Source organism: Taudactylus pleione, unplaced genomic scaffold, assembly GCF_031769625.1.
Source record: "Taudactylus pleione unplaced genomic scaffold, aTauple2 ptg000188l, whole genome shotgun sequence".
NCBI lineage: Eukaryota > Metazoa > Chordata > Amphibia > Anura > Myobatrachidae > Taudactylus > Taudactylus pleione.
In genome coordinates, this window is record NW_028284590.1 from 751,170 (window position 1) to 769,929 (window position 18,760).

The following is an 18,760-nucleotide window of genomic DNA, read 5'->3' on the forward strand; positions in this document are numbered from 1 at the left end:
AGGGTTTTCTGGCTAACAGTGGACGCTTGGAGATGATGTCATGTCAAGCGCTACTGTGCCCACCAGTAAACTTCTTTTAGGCGTGACGTGGGTCATCAAGACCAGGGTCATGCTGGTCACACTAAAGGAGGCCAGGATAGGTCCTGCTACCAAACAGGGTCAGGACTCAGGACATGGACCCAAGTTGTTTCTGTTCACATATAAGCCGAGACTCAGGTCGTGCCGCTTGCCCTGGCAAAAACCAGAAAGAGGTATTACAGTCCCAGAGCAACCTTTAGCCAGCCAATTTCAAATCTATGAAAAAAATTAATGTCAAGATATATATCTATATGGGTATGTAATCGGCATCCCATCGTGCAGTGTACATACCGGCGCCGAAATGCCGACAGGTCTGGATCCTGGCACCAGGGGTTAGGGTTAGGCACCAGGGAGGGAGTGTTAGGATTAGGGTGCAGGGAGGGGGAGGTTAGGTTTAGGCACCGGGGAGGGGTTGTTAGGTTTAGGGTGCGGGGAGAGGGAGGTTAGGCACCAGGGAGGGAGGGTTAGGGTAGTAAAACACTTACTGTTTGTTCCTATGGGTGTCAGGATTCCGATAGCCGGGATTTCATACCCAACCCATATATATATATATATATATATATATATATATATATATATACACTAAGTAGCTGAGTCTGACTACTGTATATGAGTGACCAGAGTCAGATATATGATAAATTGACCAGATTGATGGAAACCAACACACAGATACCCTTTGCTGAAATGGCTGCTCTGTAGGCAGTATTCTGTTTAAATCCCATAAACTCAGGTCTATGGGCCTGATTCAGAGCCGCTCGTAAGCGGCCGCTTGTTCGCTCTGAGAGATGTTTGCCCAATTGCGCATGCCTACGGATCGTAATACGCATGCGCGAACCAGTCAGTGCGGCCGAAAATCGTTTGTTCGCTAAATAGCGAATGCCTGCTATTTTGAGTGACAGAATGAGGCGTATGTGGGTGGTAACAGGGGAAGGTGCTTGAAAACGGGGAGTGGAAATCCAAACGCAGGCGTGCTTAAATTAAGGGTGTGCATAATTAATACAGCAGCGTCATTGACCACGTCACTGGGTTATTTTATAGCCAGAACTGCTCGCAAGATTGTGGTAGCAAAAACCAACCACAAGAATAGCGAGCAGTTCATACGCTGGTCGATGTACTCGATTAATCTAATAAATAGCGGACATGACGTAGGATGCGAGCGGCCAGGGGGCATATTTTTTAAAAAAACTACCGCAAGTTTTGTTCGCTCGTTCAGACATAGAGGCGGGAACAGACCGCAAAGAGCGAACGGTTCATTTGAATAGCCACCCTATTTTCTGGACGAACTACCGCAAATAGCGTCCGGCTCTGAATCAGGCCCTATGTTTTATTATCCCAGTATTAAAGTTACATAAGATCTGCTTTAGTTGCAAACTCCAGTCCTGCTGCCATTTGCAGCGATTATTGTTTTACATGTATTTAGTGCTGACAGCTTGCAAAGCTGCAGTACTCTCGCTGCCAGCAGGCCATGTACACAGAGTGGCTGTCAGGAGTCACACATTAGGCTGCCCCAAGCACTAGGCAAAAGAAACAATGATGTAGATGTGACGTTGTGGACAAGGGGAAAACATAGATGACCAGGGTGGGAAAACACTGATATTAAGATGTGCAGAATACTCATATTAATCAATGAATGGGAGAATAATATAGATATTCATATTTGGATTGGATATAATTGGCCTGAGGCTGAGTTCAGCCGTGGCAGCCAAATTACCTCCTTATGATAAAGCGAGAATCCGCTCGTGTATACTTAAAATGCATGCGTCTGCATGTGGAAGCCATCCCACCCACCAGGGTGGCCATCAGGGGGGGCTGCCGGGCCTAAAGTCCCGGGCCCCCTTTCTGCCCGGGTGGCAGCAGAATGGCACCGACCGCGAGGCAATCTGAGGTCGCGGACCGGCAGCCAATCAGAAGCTCCTGAAATGGGCAAGCGATTTCTGTCTGCGTGCTACGACTGGGCGCGGAAGATGGCGTACACGCCCGTTACACTCCCACCAGGTAGAAGAGTTCCGTGCAATCACATGGTCACTGCCCCCATTTCACGGATAGTGTGCTCCGTTGACAGGCAGATAAATATGAACGTACTGTACTAGCAGTGGCGTCCCTCCCCACGGTGTAACCTGGTGCGGGGAGGGATGCCGCAAAGGGGCATGGCCTCACGGGCAGGGGCACGCGGAAAACCCTTTCTTTCTTTGATGCATGCGCTGTATACTGACACCCGTGCGACTTGATCAAGCCCGATATGTCTATTAGTGAACCTTGTGTTTGAGTATAACAGCAGCTATTAACCTGTCGAAAGTGGATTAGGTATGGAACTTTGGGTCTGATTCATTACCGATCGCAACTGCAATTACGCACCTAATCGGCCGATTGTTGCGTTCTGCGCAAGCATCACAGTGCGCGAACCAGCAGTGACTACGCAGACCCATCGCAGAGTGATTGACAGGAAGTACCGTTTGTGGGTGGTCGGGGAAATGCAGGCGTGCCAGTGCGTTCGAACGCCGCTGCATGGGCATGCATAAATTATTCACTGCAGCCTGAGTACTAACAGTGGGCCTGATTCAGAGCCGGGCACTCTTTCAGAGCGCTCGCTCTGAATCAGACATCGTAGGCGTTCCCATGGGAACGCCTCCGTCTGGGCAGCCACGCCCACCAAAGGGGGCATGCTGTCACTCACCATCAACAGCACGCCCCCTATGTAGCGAGTCCCATAGCGACGACTTGCTCGTCGCTATCCGGGTCTCGCGCATGCGCACGACGGAGACGGGTCCGTCGTGCGCATGCGGACTGGCCCAACATCGACCCGCTTGCGAGCGCTCAGTGGGTATGAATCAGGCCCTGTGTGCGACGAGGTTAGCAATTCCTGAGTAAGGTCAGGGGTTGCGCAAGTGTGCGCGAGGGTGCGATGGTACTCGATGTTACCGATGGTTTCGAAGTCTTGCTAATACCCCTTTCAGACATACAACCCGGGAAATTTCCTGCTCAGACCCGGGAATTTCTCCTGTGCAAATTCCTGGGTATTTGGTCGAGACCCCCCTTTCACACTACAGTGTCTACCCGGGAAATTCCCAGGTAGACCCCTTTCAGACAAGAGCAGGGTTTTTCTGCTTACCTGCCTCTTCTCTGCCGTCTGCTCCTCCCAGCCAAAAGCCGGCCAATCGTAATGCAGTTTTTTTTTTTTAATTACAATTTTTTAACATTTATTTTAATTCCCTGGTGGTCCAGCGGGAGTGCGGGTGGGCCGCTGTGGCACAGCCGGCCGGTGCTGGTGAGCAGCAGCGCTGAGCGTCCTACAGGACGCTCTGCGCTGTCAGCTCAAAGCAGCAGCGCTGAGCGTCCTATAGGACGCTCTGCTCTGTCAGCTCAAAGCAGGACGCTCTGCGCTGTCTGCTACATGTCAAAGCTGCTTGGTGCTGCCCGGTAGTAAATTCCCGGGTAGCACCATTCAGACAGAAGCAGGGTAATTTCCCGGGACTTAAGACTCGGGAAAAACCCTGGTCGATTGCAGGGGCGGCTACCCGGGAACACGTTCCCGGGTAGGTACCTTTCACACAGACATGAGACCCGGGAATTTTGGCCGAGGCAGGCCAAAATCCCGGGAATCTCAGTATGTCTGAAAGGGGTATAAGTATTACGGATGTGTGTAAGGTAAAGTGGGCGTCCTAATGTTGTGCTGTGGCATAGCTATCGCAGTGGTTTAGCATACCATCGCAGTCAGACTGCGCGCGTTATCGCTATTGCATTCGCAGTCGCGATCCGTAATGAATGAGGCCCATTGCCTGGAGGTGATAAACACACATCTGGCACTGAATAGAGAGTACAAATAGCATTATGCTGTGAAGTAACAGGTAACTGGGATATAGCACGGTACACAGGGTATACTGAATATGTTCAACTGTGGGTGTTGTTGGAGAATAAACACATGAGCTAGTAATGTATGTACTATAATTACAAGTCACAACTCTGTGTCCGGCGAGCGCGCGCCAGGGCTGGGGGCTGAATCACTAATCAGAGAGTGAGCGAGGGGGCGCCGCGCGCTCACATGCCCAAGCTCGCGCCGGGCAGAGGGCCGCTGACGTCACCGTTTTACTCCGGGTAACGGGGCGGAGCTATCGTCACCGAGGGAAAGGCAAAGGAGGCGGGACTTCTAAGGGGGTGGGGGGTCGACCGAAAAAACGCTGGTGGGCGTGCCTAGAGTTCTCCCGGAAACCCTGCAGCGGTGTGGGTGTCTGGCGCCCGAGCACGAGCCTCTCAGCTAGCTCGTGCACTACGACCCCTGCCCCTCTCCCCGCCTCCCCCTCATGTCCCCGCCCACCGCGGCTCGTCAGCGCCACCAGCAGCCGCGCCAGAAGCGCACTACAGCCAGCAGCAGCAGCTCCCCGCTCCCTCGTCTCCCCTCCTCCTCCCTCCCTCTTTCTTCCGACTCTCAATGTTCGGCAGCCGGCCGGAGCCTGCTCGTTTCCCCCCCGGCTCGGTGTCTCCAGGATCCCCCTCCCCGCCACAGCAGCAGCATCCAGCGGCGTGAGAGCAGGGACGGGCAGTGCTCCTGAGGTAAACGAGAAGCGGGGGAGGGATCCGGGCAGAGAGCGAGCTTTGTTCTTGTTTTTAGCCCAGGAGAAAGCGAGTGAGCAAGAGGCGGAGGAGGGGGGAGCGGGCTGGAACTGACTTCACGCATCACTTGGTACACCATGCTGATACTGGAGTGCCTCCTACCATAACACACCGTCTGCCCCCCCTCCCATCCCTGTGCCCAAGACTGTCCCCCCCATCCCTGTGCCCAAGACTGCCCCCCCCCATCCCTGTGCCCAAGACTGTCCCCCCCATCCCTGTGCCCAAGACTGTCCCCCCCATCCCTGTGCCCAAGACTGTCCCCCCCATCCCTGTGCCCAAGACTGTCCCCCCCATCCCTGTGCCCAAGACTGTCCCCCCCATCCCTGTGCCCAAGACTGTCCCCCCCATCCCTGTGCCCAAGACTGTCCCCCCCATCCCTGTGCCCAAGACTGTCCCCCCCATCCCTGTGCCCAAGACTGTCCCCCCCATCCCTGTGCCCAAGACTGTCCCCCCCCATCCCTGTGCCCAAGACTGTCCCCCCCATCCCTGTGCCCAAGACTGTCCCCCCCATCCCTGTGCCCAAGACTGTCCCCCCCATCCCTGTGCCCAAGACTGTCCCCCCCATCCCTGTGCCCAAGACTGTCCCCCCCCATCCCTGTGCCCAAGACTGTCCCCCCCCCATCCCTGTGCCCAAGACTGTCCCCCCCATCCCTGTGCCCAAGACTGTCCCCCCCATCCCTGTGCCCAAGACTGTCCGCCCCCATCCCTGTGCCCAAGACTGTCCGCCCCCATCCCTGTGCCCAAGACTGTCCGCCCCCATCCCTGTGCCCAAGACTGTCCCCCCCCATCCCTGTGCCCAAGACTGTCCCCCCCCCATCCCTGTGCCCAAGACTGTCCCCCCCCCATCCCTGTGCCCAAGACTGTCCCCCCCCCATCCCTGTGCCCAAGACTGGCCCCTCCCCCCCCCATCCCTGTGCCCAAGACTGGCCCCTCCCCCCCTTATCACTGTGCCCAAGACTGCCCCCCCCCCCCTTATCACTGTGCCCAAGACTGCCCCCCCCCTTATCACTGTGCCCAAGACTGCCCCCCCCCCTTATCACTGTGCCCAAGACTGCCCCCCCCCTTATCACTGTGCCCAAGACTGCCCCCCCCCCTTATCACTGTGCCCAAGACTGGCCCCCCCCCTTATCACTGTGCCCAAGACTGCCCCCCCCCCCTTATCACTGTGCCCAAGACTGGCCCCCCCCCCTTATCACTGTGCCCAAGACTGGCCCCCCCCCTTATCACTGTGCCCAAGACTGCCCCCCCCCTTATCACTGTGCCCAAGACTGCCCCCCCCCCTTATCACTGTGCCCAAGACTGCCCCCCCCTTATCCCTGTGCCCAAGACTGCCCCCCCCCCCTTATCCCTGTGCCCAAGACTGGCCCCCCCCCTTATCCCTGTGCCCAAGACTCGCCCACCACCTTATCCCTGTGCCCAAGACTGGCCCACCCCCTTATCCCTGTGCCCAAGACTGCCCCCCCATCCTCCCGTCCCTGTGCCCAAGACCCCCCCCGTCCATTTGTGCCCAAGACTCGCCCACCCCCTTATCCCTGTGCCCAAGACTGCCCCCCCATCCCCCGTCCCTGTGCCCAAGACTCGCCCACCCCCTTATCCCTGTGCCCAAGACTCACCCCCAAGACTGCCCCCTGCCGTCCCTGCGCGCCCCCAAGACTGCCGTCCCTGCGCGCCCCCAAGACTGCCCCCCCCGCCGTCCCTGCGCGCCCCCAAGACTGCCCCCCCCCCGCCGTCCCTGCGCGCCCCCAAGACTGCCGCCCCGCTGTCCTTAGGGTCTTTAGACAGGAATTCAGATCCATTTTAAAAGAGTTGCTTTTTGTCTGAAAGCAAATGTCAGAGATATTAGGCCAGTTTTCACCATTTTTTTGCGTTGACTTAGTACTTAGTGTGCTCTTTGATGTAGAGCAAATGGTGTCACTCTGGGGAGGTTTTAATAGCCTGCGAGTGTTTTGACATGGTAATCGTAGAAAGTTACACAAGGAACTTATAAAAACAGAGTCTACTTAAGTGGCCCTAATGTGTTTGCTTCAGATTTTTTTATTGTTTTTATGGTGACTTTTTTTTTTTATATCAATGCCGCTGTGCTCCTCAGCTGAAACTGAAATCACGTTTCTTACCTCATTAGGTGATATATATACAGTATCAGGAATAAGTGAAATATACCAAGATGTCCAGTGATCGACAGAGGTCAGACGATGAAAGTCCTAGTACCAGCAGTGGAAGTTCGGATGCTGATCAGAGAGACCCGCCAGCCCCAGAACCAGAAGAGCAAGAGGAGAGGAAACCATCAGCGGTTCAACAGAAGAAAAATACCAAATTATCCAGTAAAACCACTGCAAAGCTATCTACTAGTGCTAAAAGGTAATATTCAGAATAAAAAAGATGAAGCGACACCAGATGTGGAGAAGTAACCAGGCTTGAATCCACAGTAGAGAGTTGTGAGGTCCCAAAGGACACAGAGTAAATAGATCTCATTACAATAGTAACGCCTTGCTAGCTTGGTCTGTGAAACTACCGTCTTACGTATCCACTCATTAGATTTAGGTTTCAGTAATGTTTTTATTCCTCCCATATACAAAGAGAGACTGGGGGAGATGTACTAAGCCTTGGAGAGAGATTAAGGGGTCTATTTACTAAGCAGTGTTAGGAGACAGAGTGAAAAGTGATAAGGTGCCAGCCAATCAGCTCCCAACTGTCATTTTTCAAACACAGCCTGTGAGATGGCAGTTAGGAGCTGATTGGCTGGCACCTTATCACTTTTCACTCTGTCTCCTAACACTGCTTAGTAAATAGACCCCTAAGTATCAACCAATCCGCTCCTATTTCACTTTACAGGCTGTGTTTGAAAAAAATTACAGGAGCTGATTGGTTGGTACTTTATCTCTTTCCACTTTATCGTCAAGGCTCAGTACATACTTGGTTCAAGAGTCATTACGATGTCCTTTAGTTCTGATTTATACTTCAATAACACATGTTCTAACGGGACCAATTCTTATATGGATACTTAGACAGCTGTCATCGCTTAGAGTTATTTACCTGTTGTGCAAAGATTTTCCTTTCTTGGTAATTCTAGCCAAGTTATGGCAGATGTGTTGCTCTGTGCATCATTCAATAACCATTTCTAAAGGCACGATTCTATTCAACGCGAAGTGACTAGCGTCGGGATTCAGCTCCCAGAGCTATTCAATTCTGCGAGAAGTTAGGTCGGGGAAGGCTTGTTCTCGCGCCTTAAACGGGGGGTGTTCAGGCGCGAGAACGGGCATTCTCCGACCAAACTTCCTGGCGCGATGCTGTTTTCCGAGCGCTAAGGGCAGAAAACAGCATCGCGCCTGGACTTTTGTCTGATTTCTGCTCGCATCCCCGGGAGGGATGCGAGAAGAAATCCTAGTCGGGCTTAACAGCGCATATTAATTGAATAGCTCCGGGTGCTGATTCCCGGCGCTATTCACTTCACGTTGAATAGAGTCGTGCCCTAAGACTCTATTTTATTCCGAGTGAAATTGGTCTTGGGATCCTCGTTCTCACACGCATATGTTGTAGAGTTGGTGTTGGCTTTTGAATTTATATTATCTATATTAATAAATAATCTTTGATGGATTTGTCATTTTTATCTACTAAAATCTACAGCCACAATTTTTTTTTTTTTTTTATAACTATGTAATTTTCCTGATATAATATAGTTATAGAAATGGACTATTGATCACATTATTGATGGTAATAACAATAAGTAAGCAATACCACACAATGGGGCTTGTGTTAGCGCTAGAGAAACTTATATCAGCTGTGCAGCACTAAAGTCTTGTTGTCCTCCTGTATTATCATTGCTAGACAGTAACAGGCAATGTTTAATAAAAAAAAATAGTCTGGATTGCACACCCCAGAAGTAGTTTAAGCTTGTTATGGAATCATGTTTTGTTTTTTTATAGGGACGATTGTAGTATTTGTTTTGTATTGGACGATTGTGCTATTTGAAATGAAGGGGGGAATTTAATTTGTGAGGGTTATGGTAGCCCAACATCACTGGGTATTGGCGTTATGAATGTCCGATTGCTACTTCGCTGACGTTACCTGTAATTGAATTTCCCACTTTGAATACCTGTCTGTTTTAAGGCCCGCACACGGTACGATTTTTTTTAAACGATTTGGCCGCTTTTGACTGCTTGGAATGACATATCCTTTAAAAAGTGGCGTGTTTGGCCATGATAACGATGCCGACGCGCACTCCCGCTGGTGGTGGTCGCTGATCACACTGCAGAAGGATATCGACCTATCTTTCACGATTTGGCACACATGGTTTCGTGTTTGTGCACGGTGAACAATGCGATGGACGATGAACGATTTGTCGTCACTGATCCTAGCCACTCCCCTCCACTATTTCTAAATGTTCCAGCAGATGCATCGTGAGGTTGTTTGTTGCCAAATGATATATCGTCAACGATTTGCAGTCGTTAACAATCCATCTGTATCGTTTGGTCGTTTGTACAATCGTTCCATGCGTAGGCACAATATCGTTTGTCCGGAGTGTTCAGGAGTTCAAGGGAAATCGCAAACGAGATTGGATCGTTTGCAAATCGTACCGTATGTGGAGGCTTTTAGAGGTTTTTCTTCACTATAAAGTACAGTTTGTAACATTTTATTAACATTTATGCTGCTTTGTATAAGTTGAAGTGCTTTTACTTTTTTACACTTCTCTTTCCCTTTCTGTGAATGTTACTTTTATCGCTTTGTTTTTCTAAAAATGGCCAATAAGAGCTTTTTGCATAACTTCACGATCTCCTTGAAAACTTGACATGTTTGCTCATCGTTTCGTCATTATTAGCAACGTTTCTTGGTGTTATTTAATCTATAGCTCTGTAAGATGTATCATGCTTAATGATGGCCATGTCTTCAGTGTTCTGTAGCTCGATCAGGGAGATGTTATGTGAGGTCAGGAAGCATTCCTTTATTGCTAATAACATGAACTGATTAAAGTTTGCTGTAAGTAATGTTTGTCTGCCTATGATGCTTAGAGCCAGATTCATTAAGTCCTGTAGCATTGATGTTGCTATTATATTAATGATTATAAATGCTGTACTTGTGAATAAGGGACTCTTATTCATTACTGCTTAAATCAAAACATGTGGCAGTTAAGTAATTATATAATGATCTTAATAAATGTCTAGCTTCATTGAAATATCGTTATTTTTTTGTGCAGTCAAGTGACGCCTATTAATCCCATATTCTGGAAAAACATACGAGTTGGTTGAAATAGTTGTGGATCTTTAAAGCTGATTTGTAAATCTCCGTATTAACACCGTATGTATAATTCTTAGTGTTAGTAGGCTACGTGTTATGATATATTTATGTTTTGTTTTTTTTTGTTTTTTTTGTAAGGTTAAATTGTAGCATGCATAATGATGCCCAGATAAACCTTTCTTTCCTTCTTTTATTGTGTTAATTGTGGTTCCCTAAGAGCACTGTTACGCTGGTATAAAGTCATTGTCAGAATGCTGGAGTTCACCCCCCTCCCTTTCTGTCTCATTTGCATATTAGCTTGAAAAGCAATTCTCTCCGGTAAAAAGTGTTTGTAATAAAAAAACGAAATCACTTTTCCGATCATGTGAAAGTGCCCTTTCATACTTCAGCGTCTGCAGCTGGCATTTGTGCCGTGGCGTCCTTTGAATACAGCTGCTAAGTTCTCCTGTTATAGGATTTGGGTTATGCCTGAGAACAAAGAGGAAGCAGCCATGTTAGTGTTACTGAAGGCAAAGCCAATCTCGCATTTAATAACATCATGGTAGAGGGCAGTGTAATTCCCCGATTCATTCTGCAGAGTGTTTTTGAAACCTTCTCATTTCACTTACAGAATTCAGAAGGAGTTAGCTGAAATAACCCTTGATCCTCCACCAAACTGCAGGTATGTAACCGTTCCAATTTTGTCATTGAATTGTGTCCAGAGGAAATTGGGTGTCGTATAGACTTTCTGTTCAGCAGTAAATATGTTTTGGCTTTATTAAAACTATATAGAAGCAAGTTTTGATATGCAAAGGAATTTCTAAGAACCGCCTCTACAAATCATGACAGGCATGCGTTATTGTGTTCTCGCATTGCTCATGTCTTTTTTGCTGTTCTATTTCGTGAATTGTAAGTAATGAATTAACGTCTGTTCATGATTGCAGTGTCGTTTAGTTTTCAACAGATGATTTGCTATTTGTGTATTTAGCATTAATTTGTGTTCTATGAGTGGTTCACACTGCTTTTTTTTTTATTTAGAGCATGTTTTATCAATTGTGTAGTTCCTTTTGCAAGGTCTATCATCTAATTTTTATGTAAAGCAAACTCTTTTTATTTATACAGTAGTATAGCTTTCTCAGGTTAGCATGTTAAGGCTCTTTCAGATAAGGAGTAACTATAAGATTGTCTAAAGGCATTCAGTTACATAATTTGCAGTTTGTTTGTCTCATTAGGAATGTGTGGCGTAGAAATGCAGGAATGATTGAACTATTAGTCACAGTATGCTAAAAGTGGTTTTGAACATTTGTTTGTGTGATATGTGTGTGTAATATATGTATATAAAACTTTATTTTCATAATTGTATCTGAACGGTTAACTAAAACACTTATGCAAAGTATATTTGATTATGATTTTATGAATGGATTGGAAGTGATAATTTTTTTTAGTTCTAAGTTTTTTGATAATTGAATTCTCACTACAGGTTGTTAATCTTTAATAGGACATTATCAGGATATTCTGTCTATAATGCATTTAAGCTGTGTTTGGATTTTAATAGGTGCATACGTTTGGTTTCAAATAAGTTGATGTAAAAGTTGATTTATTACATTGTAGAAGATTAATATCTTAATGCAAACTGGAGCTGGAACTTGCCTTGTGCCAAGCTTAACTATATTGACATTGTCTGATTTGATATTGACTATTTTGAAACTTCATATGGTTTAGATTTTGCATGTTTCATTAACACTTGTGATCTTTTTTCAACTCCAAAGTATTTCTGTACTACAACTAAGCTTAATTAGGCATATAATGTAATATAATTTTAGAGTGATCTTGTACTTTTGCATTGTACAATTTGTATATTACTCTTTGCTAATTAATGTTGGTGTGCGTTTAGCATGACTGAATTACTTGGCTCTATAGTCTATAAAAGGCATAATTTTAAAATGAAAATGAGCCTGAACTGGATATAAAATATTGTCCATCTGTTTGCTATCTGCACCGTACCTGGCAACCATTGTTATTTCTGTGCTGTATTTATTGCTGATATTGCCTGCAAATGCAGCGTTTCAGGTTTCCATTACTGATTTGGGTTGCTTAAGCTGAACACGTTTTATAGTAGACTTTGTGTATATTGTGTTATACTGAAATTGGTTTAAAGGACTCTAGGCAACCTAATCTCGTTTCATTGGGCCACAAGAGCCCTCCACTGAATAAAATGTTTGCAGGTTGTTGTTTAACGTCTACATGCTTCAGGTGCAAAAGGTCTTTTAACAGTACTAATGTTTGTTTGTTTGTTTTTCTCGCAATAGCAAACTATATTGTGTGGTTTTATTATTATTGCATGCAGTTTGCTTTGATATTGCTGACTGATCTCTGAGCTGTTATGCTTTAAATGGATCTACTGATCGCACAATTAACTTCCATGGGCTCATCCACGTTTCAGTAGCATACAAGCCTTTAATATTGTATCTACAGGGCTCAGCATGGCTTGGCGACAGTCATAATCTAGACTGTACAATGTCGACAGGTACTCCCTGTTGACTTGCATAATGTCAGCTTGTAACTTATTGACCTGCTAAAATGTAGACAAGTCACGCTAACTCGAATGCTAACAAAGTTGATGATATGACTTCATAGACCAGTCATATATCAACATTTCAACCATGTCGGCATTCCACAGTTCGTCATTGTGATGTTGGCATTATGACTTTCTTTCATGGTGACTGCATGTTGTATCTACAGTGTGTGTTTACACCGTAAAGCTGAAGTGAGAACACACTTTTAATGTTTTTTAGTGCAGTATATATGTTTGTTGTTTTGCTTTGTATGAAGACTTGATCACTGGCAACTTACATGATAACTCCACCCAACACTAGAATTAATATAATTGCGATTTAAGATTTACCAGTTATGTACCATTGGTTATATTGGGCAATACTCGCTTTTCTTCATGGAGACTGGTTGGTTTATTCCTCTGAAATTCCCCTTCGGCTATAGTTTCTAGCCTGACTTTTATTTTAATACCGGTATAGCGAAGTTGCCAATGTGAACATGTATACTTTGTGAGTGAAAAGCAACTGTTTTAAAAATAAAGCTGTAGTGGTTAGTTTGCTTTTTCAGGAGAGAGAAGGAGCAAATATTAGATGTGGTGGGTAGAGAACTTTGGGGGTCATTCAGAACCATTCGCAAGCGGCAGTACGCTCGCAAGTGGGTCGATGGTCCCCACTGCGTATGCGCACGACGGAGGGAGCTCCGTCGTGCGCATGCGCGAGACCCGGACTGCGACAGCCAAGCTGTCGCTCCAGGTCTCGCACCAAAGGGGGCGTGCTGTCGATGGTGACTGACAGCACGCCCCCTTTGGTGGGCGTGCCGGGGGCATGGCGGCCAGACGGAGGCGTTCCCACGGGAACGCCTACCGTCTGAAGCCGGCCCCACTGACATCACTAGTGATGTCAGTGGGAGTGATTTTGGCTCTGATAGAGCCAAACTCACTCCAGGGCTTGTGGCTGGGAAACCCTACCGCAGGGTTTCCGTCGCAAGTCCGATGGTCAAGACCATCGCGACCATCTTTTTGGACGCTCGTATGTGCTGTGGGTGGTCACCCACAGCTATACGAGCGTCCAGGAGGATGCTCCATTTTAATGGAGGAGGGCCCTGATTCAAAGCGAGTGGCTCGGAATCAGGGCCTTTGTTCATGCATGAATCGTTCAGTGTGATTGAAGGTGGAATAGATATGGTATGAACTTACTGCATTTTCATCTACCTTATACTGATTTCTGTCACATTGGGGGGAATTCAGTTGAACGCGATGTTGAATCGCACCAGGAATTAGTTCCCGGAGCTATTCAATTGGCTGCACTGCAAACCAGCGACCTAGAGGATTTCTGCTCACACCCTCCTGAAGTGCGAGCAGAAATTCGACAAAACTAGAGCCGCGATGCTAGTTATGGGCTAACCGTATACGTGAACAGCATCGCGCCCGGCACTTAAGTAAGAAAATGTTGTTTACTGTGACTAAACACCTTGCATTAGGTGTAGTAACCAGCATCTCCCGGCTTAAGTGCCGGGCACGTTGCAGACAATTGAATAGCTCCAGGCACTCATTCCCGACGCTATTCAGTCACATTCAATTGAATTCCCCCCCCCCATTGCTGATGTTATCTTAGGGAGGAATTCAATTGTTTTTGTGCACCCATAAGTAATGGGCGCTCGACGGAGCTATTCATCTGTTTAGCAGACGGGCGCGATTGCTGCAGGTGCCCATTACTTATCGCGCCCAAATGTACCAGGTTTAGGCGCGTAAAGCGGTTAAATTTGGCTAAAGTCCTGGTTGGATCGCCCAAAAGACAGAATTTTCGTGGATTTCTGCTCGCCACCTCAGAAGGGTGCGAACAGAAATCTGGGCGCACTCGTCCGATCGGAGCTACAATTGATTATCTCCATAAGGTGCCCAAACAAAAATGAACCCCCCCCCCCCCCATAGTATCATATAGGTACTGTAACATCACTAACCGTGAGGTTCTTAGCTAGGGTGTTGTATTTGGGTATCTGATACAAAACCACATTGCTAATACATGAATGGTCATGGTATAAAATGCTTACATTAGGAATGGGCAAAATAATGCAAAGATCAGGAGTCAGCAGTATATTTTAAGGAGCCATAACCTCAATAGCAGTGACTCCGAAAATGTACACAAACTTACACACCTGTCATTTTAGGGGCATTAGCTACATAGCTCAAAGGATTTGTCCAGCCCTAGGTGAGTGTATAGAACAGTCGCTAGCTGCAATCACTTGATTGTGTCCAATGATTTGTTATTTTGCTCACAATCACTATGAGCTATTAACAAATTAGAAATCTCTATATCTCTATCTCTCTCTCTCCATCCTATAACTAGTGGAACCCTTGGAATAAGTGCTGCATCTAGTCTTCGTATTTGGGAGGGGGCCTACTTAGGAAACCTGTCTCCTATGATGTAGTGTAGCTTTAAGAAGTTATTAAAAAGGGCAGTGGGTAAGAGGATACTCTTCCTCACATATGTTATCATTTAGTCATAAAACCTCAATCAAACATAAATCTTTCACTGTGTGGGAGACATGCAATCCAATCACTGTTTATTTTAGTTGCATAGAATTGAGCATGTAGGAAAGTGTTTACACTCATGCAGTCATATTCTGTGTATACTGTCATTTTACAATGTTACTTGTTCTGGGAAATAGTTTCCCCAAAAGATAGTTATTGAGGTCTAGTCTAAAATGGGCAGCGCTGCTACTTTACACGCTGGTGTCATGGGTTCGATTGCAATCAGGCTCCTAAAGGTGCCTATCCTCTAAACGATTAAAATGAGTGATTGAACGATAACGAGAATCGTTCGAGAATCGTTTGCAGATTGTTTCAAAAATTGGTCTGTTAGACATCTATCACTGTACAAACATACTGGTCAACCTTTGCAGATGATTGATTGTGCCTACACTGAACGACTGCTCATTCAGTGTAGGCACATCAGACTGACAAACGACTGCACGATTACAATGTCGTAATCGTGCAGTCTTTTGCCTGTCTTCTTGTGGATAGCACCTTTACTTGTGTGGGTGTGGCATTAGTTTGTTTCCCCCATGTTTGCTTAGGTTTTCTCTTAAACTCCTAAAACATACTGGTAGGTAAAATTGTCTACTGGTAAAATGGACAAGCTCATTTTGTTTTTGATAGGAAAATTAGACTGCAGGCTCCGCTGGGACAGGGAATGAGGCACATTGCATTTTCTGTACAGGGCTGCCTAATATTTGTAGAGCTGATATATCATTTATTTGGATTGTATCTGGAGAAATCAAGATGACATCAGATATGCAAAGGTTTTCCTGTTTATCTTGGTAAAACATGCATCTTACAGTAATAAATTCATGGCATGTTTTTTGCGCAGAAGTTTTCCTATTTACACAGTATCCTCTTGCCAATTATCTCTTTTAACAACTTTTTAAGTAACTATTGTTTTCTTAATTCTATTATCCCATGCTGTTTCAATTAAATTGTAAATTTGTTCTCAACATGATGAAGGCACATGACAGTGCAATGAAATGTCGACTATTTTCATACAATTTTATTTTTAATAATTTGGTAAGTTCGCTCTAGTAGAGCCATTCAACATTTTAAAAGTGTACAGGGTGTCTCCTGGTTGTTTAAGTAGATGACAACCCTACACGTTGTCTTCTTTTTTATATTTCTATTTTTTTTATTTTCCAGTTATGAAACTACGTCTATGTCCATTGTCATATGAGCACTCTGGACATGCACATAAAATTCCTATTTTAAAAAAACCAAATCATTGTTGTTAGCCTTACCAGTAAAGAATAAATAATCATGTTTTGGTGACAATAAATGAAATATTATCTGAAGTAGATGCCTGAAATGTATTGGTAACACAATCTGAAATGTTTGCACATTTTAATCAGAAAAGGTGAAATAGACATTGTGCATTCTTTTTGGTAGTTCACATTTTTTATTAGGTCCTCAATGAAGTGCAATTAAATTGTCGCTCTGATCAGACGCAAATGCCGGCGGACACCCACATCTCTGCCCTGCAGCCTCCTGAAGTGGTGAGCAGAACTGTGCGAAAAGTCTGGCTCTTTGGCGCCCAAGCGTCATTTTTCGCATCATGTCGTTAAGACAGGTGTAGTGGCTTTGCGCAGCTAAAACTGGTGCTTTTGAGCATGATAATTAATGGGCACCCAACACAATTGAATTGCTGAGTCGGGGCGCTCTTTTAATTGCCACCCAAAAAACAATTGAATCGTCCCCTTTGTTATAAAAATGTTTGTGTCATAATGTGTGAAATTAGAACTTTAATTTAACAAAAATAATTCATTTATAAAGCCAATACTATATTCTTAGGCATGAAGAATTGGGCAACCTTCAATCATTAATTTCCTAAATCATCAGCATAACGATTAAACATATTGGTATTTTCCACAGCAACATAGGGATGTTGAGCAATGTTTTAGAAGCTGGAGTGTTCCAAGTTGCTGCAGAGCTCCCCTTTATTCTAAAGATTTTGTAGGGTATTGTTGCTGAGCACTTATTTTGTTTGTAAACCCTAAAGCCCCAGGCGATTTAGAGTTAGGAGCACTTTAATTTAGATATCACTTCTTAGAACATGCCCTGTCCCCACCCCCCTACACACACACACTTACAAAAGTACTCACCCCCCTTTTTGCATTTTTTTTTTTATTCTTTGTTGCCTCACAACCTGGAATTAAAATGGATTGTGTGAAGGTGTGCATCATTTCATTCACAGAACATGACTACAACTGTGAAGTTGTGTTTTTTTTTATATTGTGAATCAAACAACATTTAGGACAACAACAGAAACTTCAGCGTGCATAACTATTCACCCCCCCTAAAGTCAGTACTTTGTCGAGCCATCTTTTGCGGCATTACAGCTGCAAGTCGCTTTGGATAAGTCTCTATGAGCTTGCTACATCTTGCCCCAGGGATTTTTGCCCATTCCTCAAGGCAATACTGGTCCAGCTCCTTCATGTTGGATGGTTTCTGCTTGTAAACGGCAATCTACAAGTCTGACCACAGATTCTCAATTGGATTGAGATCTTAGCTTCGACTAGGCCATTCCAACAAATTTAAATGTTTCCCCTTAAACCACTCGAGTGTTGCTTTAGCAGTATGCTTCGGTTGATTGTCCTGCTGGAAGGTGAACCTCCATCCCAGTCAATCACAGGCAGACTGAAACAGGTTTTGCTCAAGAATATCCCTGTATTTAGCACCATCCATTATTCCCTCGACTCGAATCAGTTTCCCAGTCCCTGCTGCTGAAAAACATCCCCACAGCATGATTCTGCCACCACCATGTTTCACTGTGGGGTCGGTGTTCTTGGGGTGATGGGATGTGTTGGGTTTGCGCCAGACATAGCGTTTTCCTTGGTTGCCGAAAAGTTAAATTTTAGTCTCATCTGACCAGAGCACCTTCCTCCATACATTTGAGGAGTCGCCCACATGCCTTTTGGCAAATTCAAATCGTGTCTTCTTATTTTTATCACTAAGTAATGGCTTTTTTCTGGCCACTCTTCCATAAAGCCCAGCTCTATGGAGTGTACGGCTTATTGTGGTCACGTGCACAGATACACCAGTCTCTCCTGTGGAACTCTGCAGCTCCTTCAGGGTTACCTCTCTGTGCTGCCTCTCGAATAATGCCCTCCTTGCCCAGTCTGTGAGTTTTGGTGGGAGGCACTCTCTTGGCAGGTTTGTTGTGGTACCATGTTCTTTCCATTTGATGACGATGGATTTGATGGTGCTCCGGGGGATCATCAAAGATTTGGATTATTTTTTTTATAACCCAACCCAGAATTGTACTTCTCAACAACTTTGTCCCTGACTTATTTGGAGAGCTCCTTGGTCTTCATGGTGTGATGCCTCTTGCTTAGTGGTGTTGCAGCTGGGGCCTTTCAGAAAAGGTGCGTTTATACTGACAGATCATGTGACACTTAGATTTCACACAGGTGGACTTTATTTCACTAATTCTGTGACTTCTGAAGTTAATTGGTTGCACCAGAACTTTTGAGGGGCTTCTTAGCGAAGGGGGTGATTACATATGCACATGCCAATTTTCAGAATTTTAAAAAAAAATCGTTGTGTGTACGCACCTTTACACTACGGGCCGGATTCATTTAGATGTGAAAAGCCGTAATCGGCGAAAAAGTTTAGTCTATTGCCGCTTTTCGCCTATTTGCCTCTTATCTCCAGATTGAATTTCAGGATGTTTTCACCTAAGCGGAAACTCAATGCACTGAAATAAGCCGAAAAGTTTCTCCAATAAATCTCTATTTTGGGGTGCAAATGTGGGGAAATGATTCA

General features: G+C 45.7%; 1 protein-coding gene across 2 annotated transcripts in view; it reads left to right on the forward strand.

Moving 5' to 3' along the window:
* The first annotated feature begins 4,359 nt into the window (after positions 1–4,359).
* UBE2E3 (ubiquitin conjugating enzyme E2 E3) overlaps positions 4,360–18,760 on the forward strand; it is an 85,442-nt gene continuing 71,041 nt past the window's right edge. Inside the window, exons 1-3 of one of the 2 annotated variants that reach the window (XM_088476354.1) lie at positions 4,364–4,626; positions 6,809–7,044; positions 10,529–10,579. In XM_088476354.1, the coding sequence (XP_088332480.1) occupies positions 6,851–7,044; positions 10,529–10,579 (245 nt within the window). In that variant the 5' untranslated portion in view covers positions 4,364–4,626; positions 6,809–6,850. Of the gene's footprint in view, positions 4,627–6,808; positions 7,045–10,528; positions 10,580–18,760 lie in introns of both variants that reach the window. The other variant, XM_088476355.1, reaches the window with a different exon arrangement.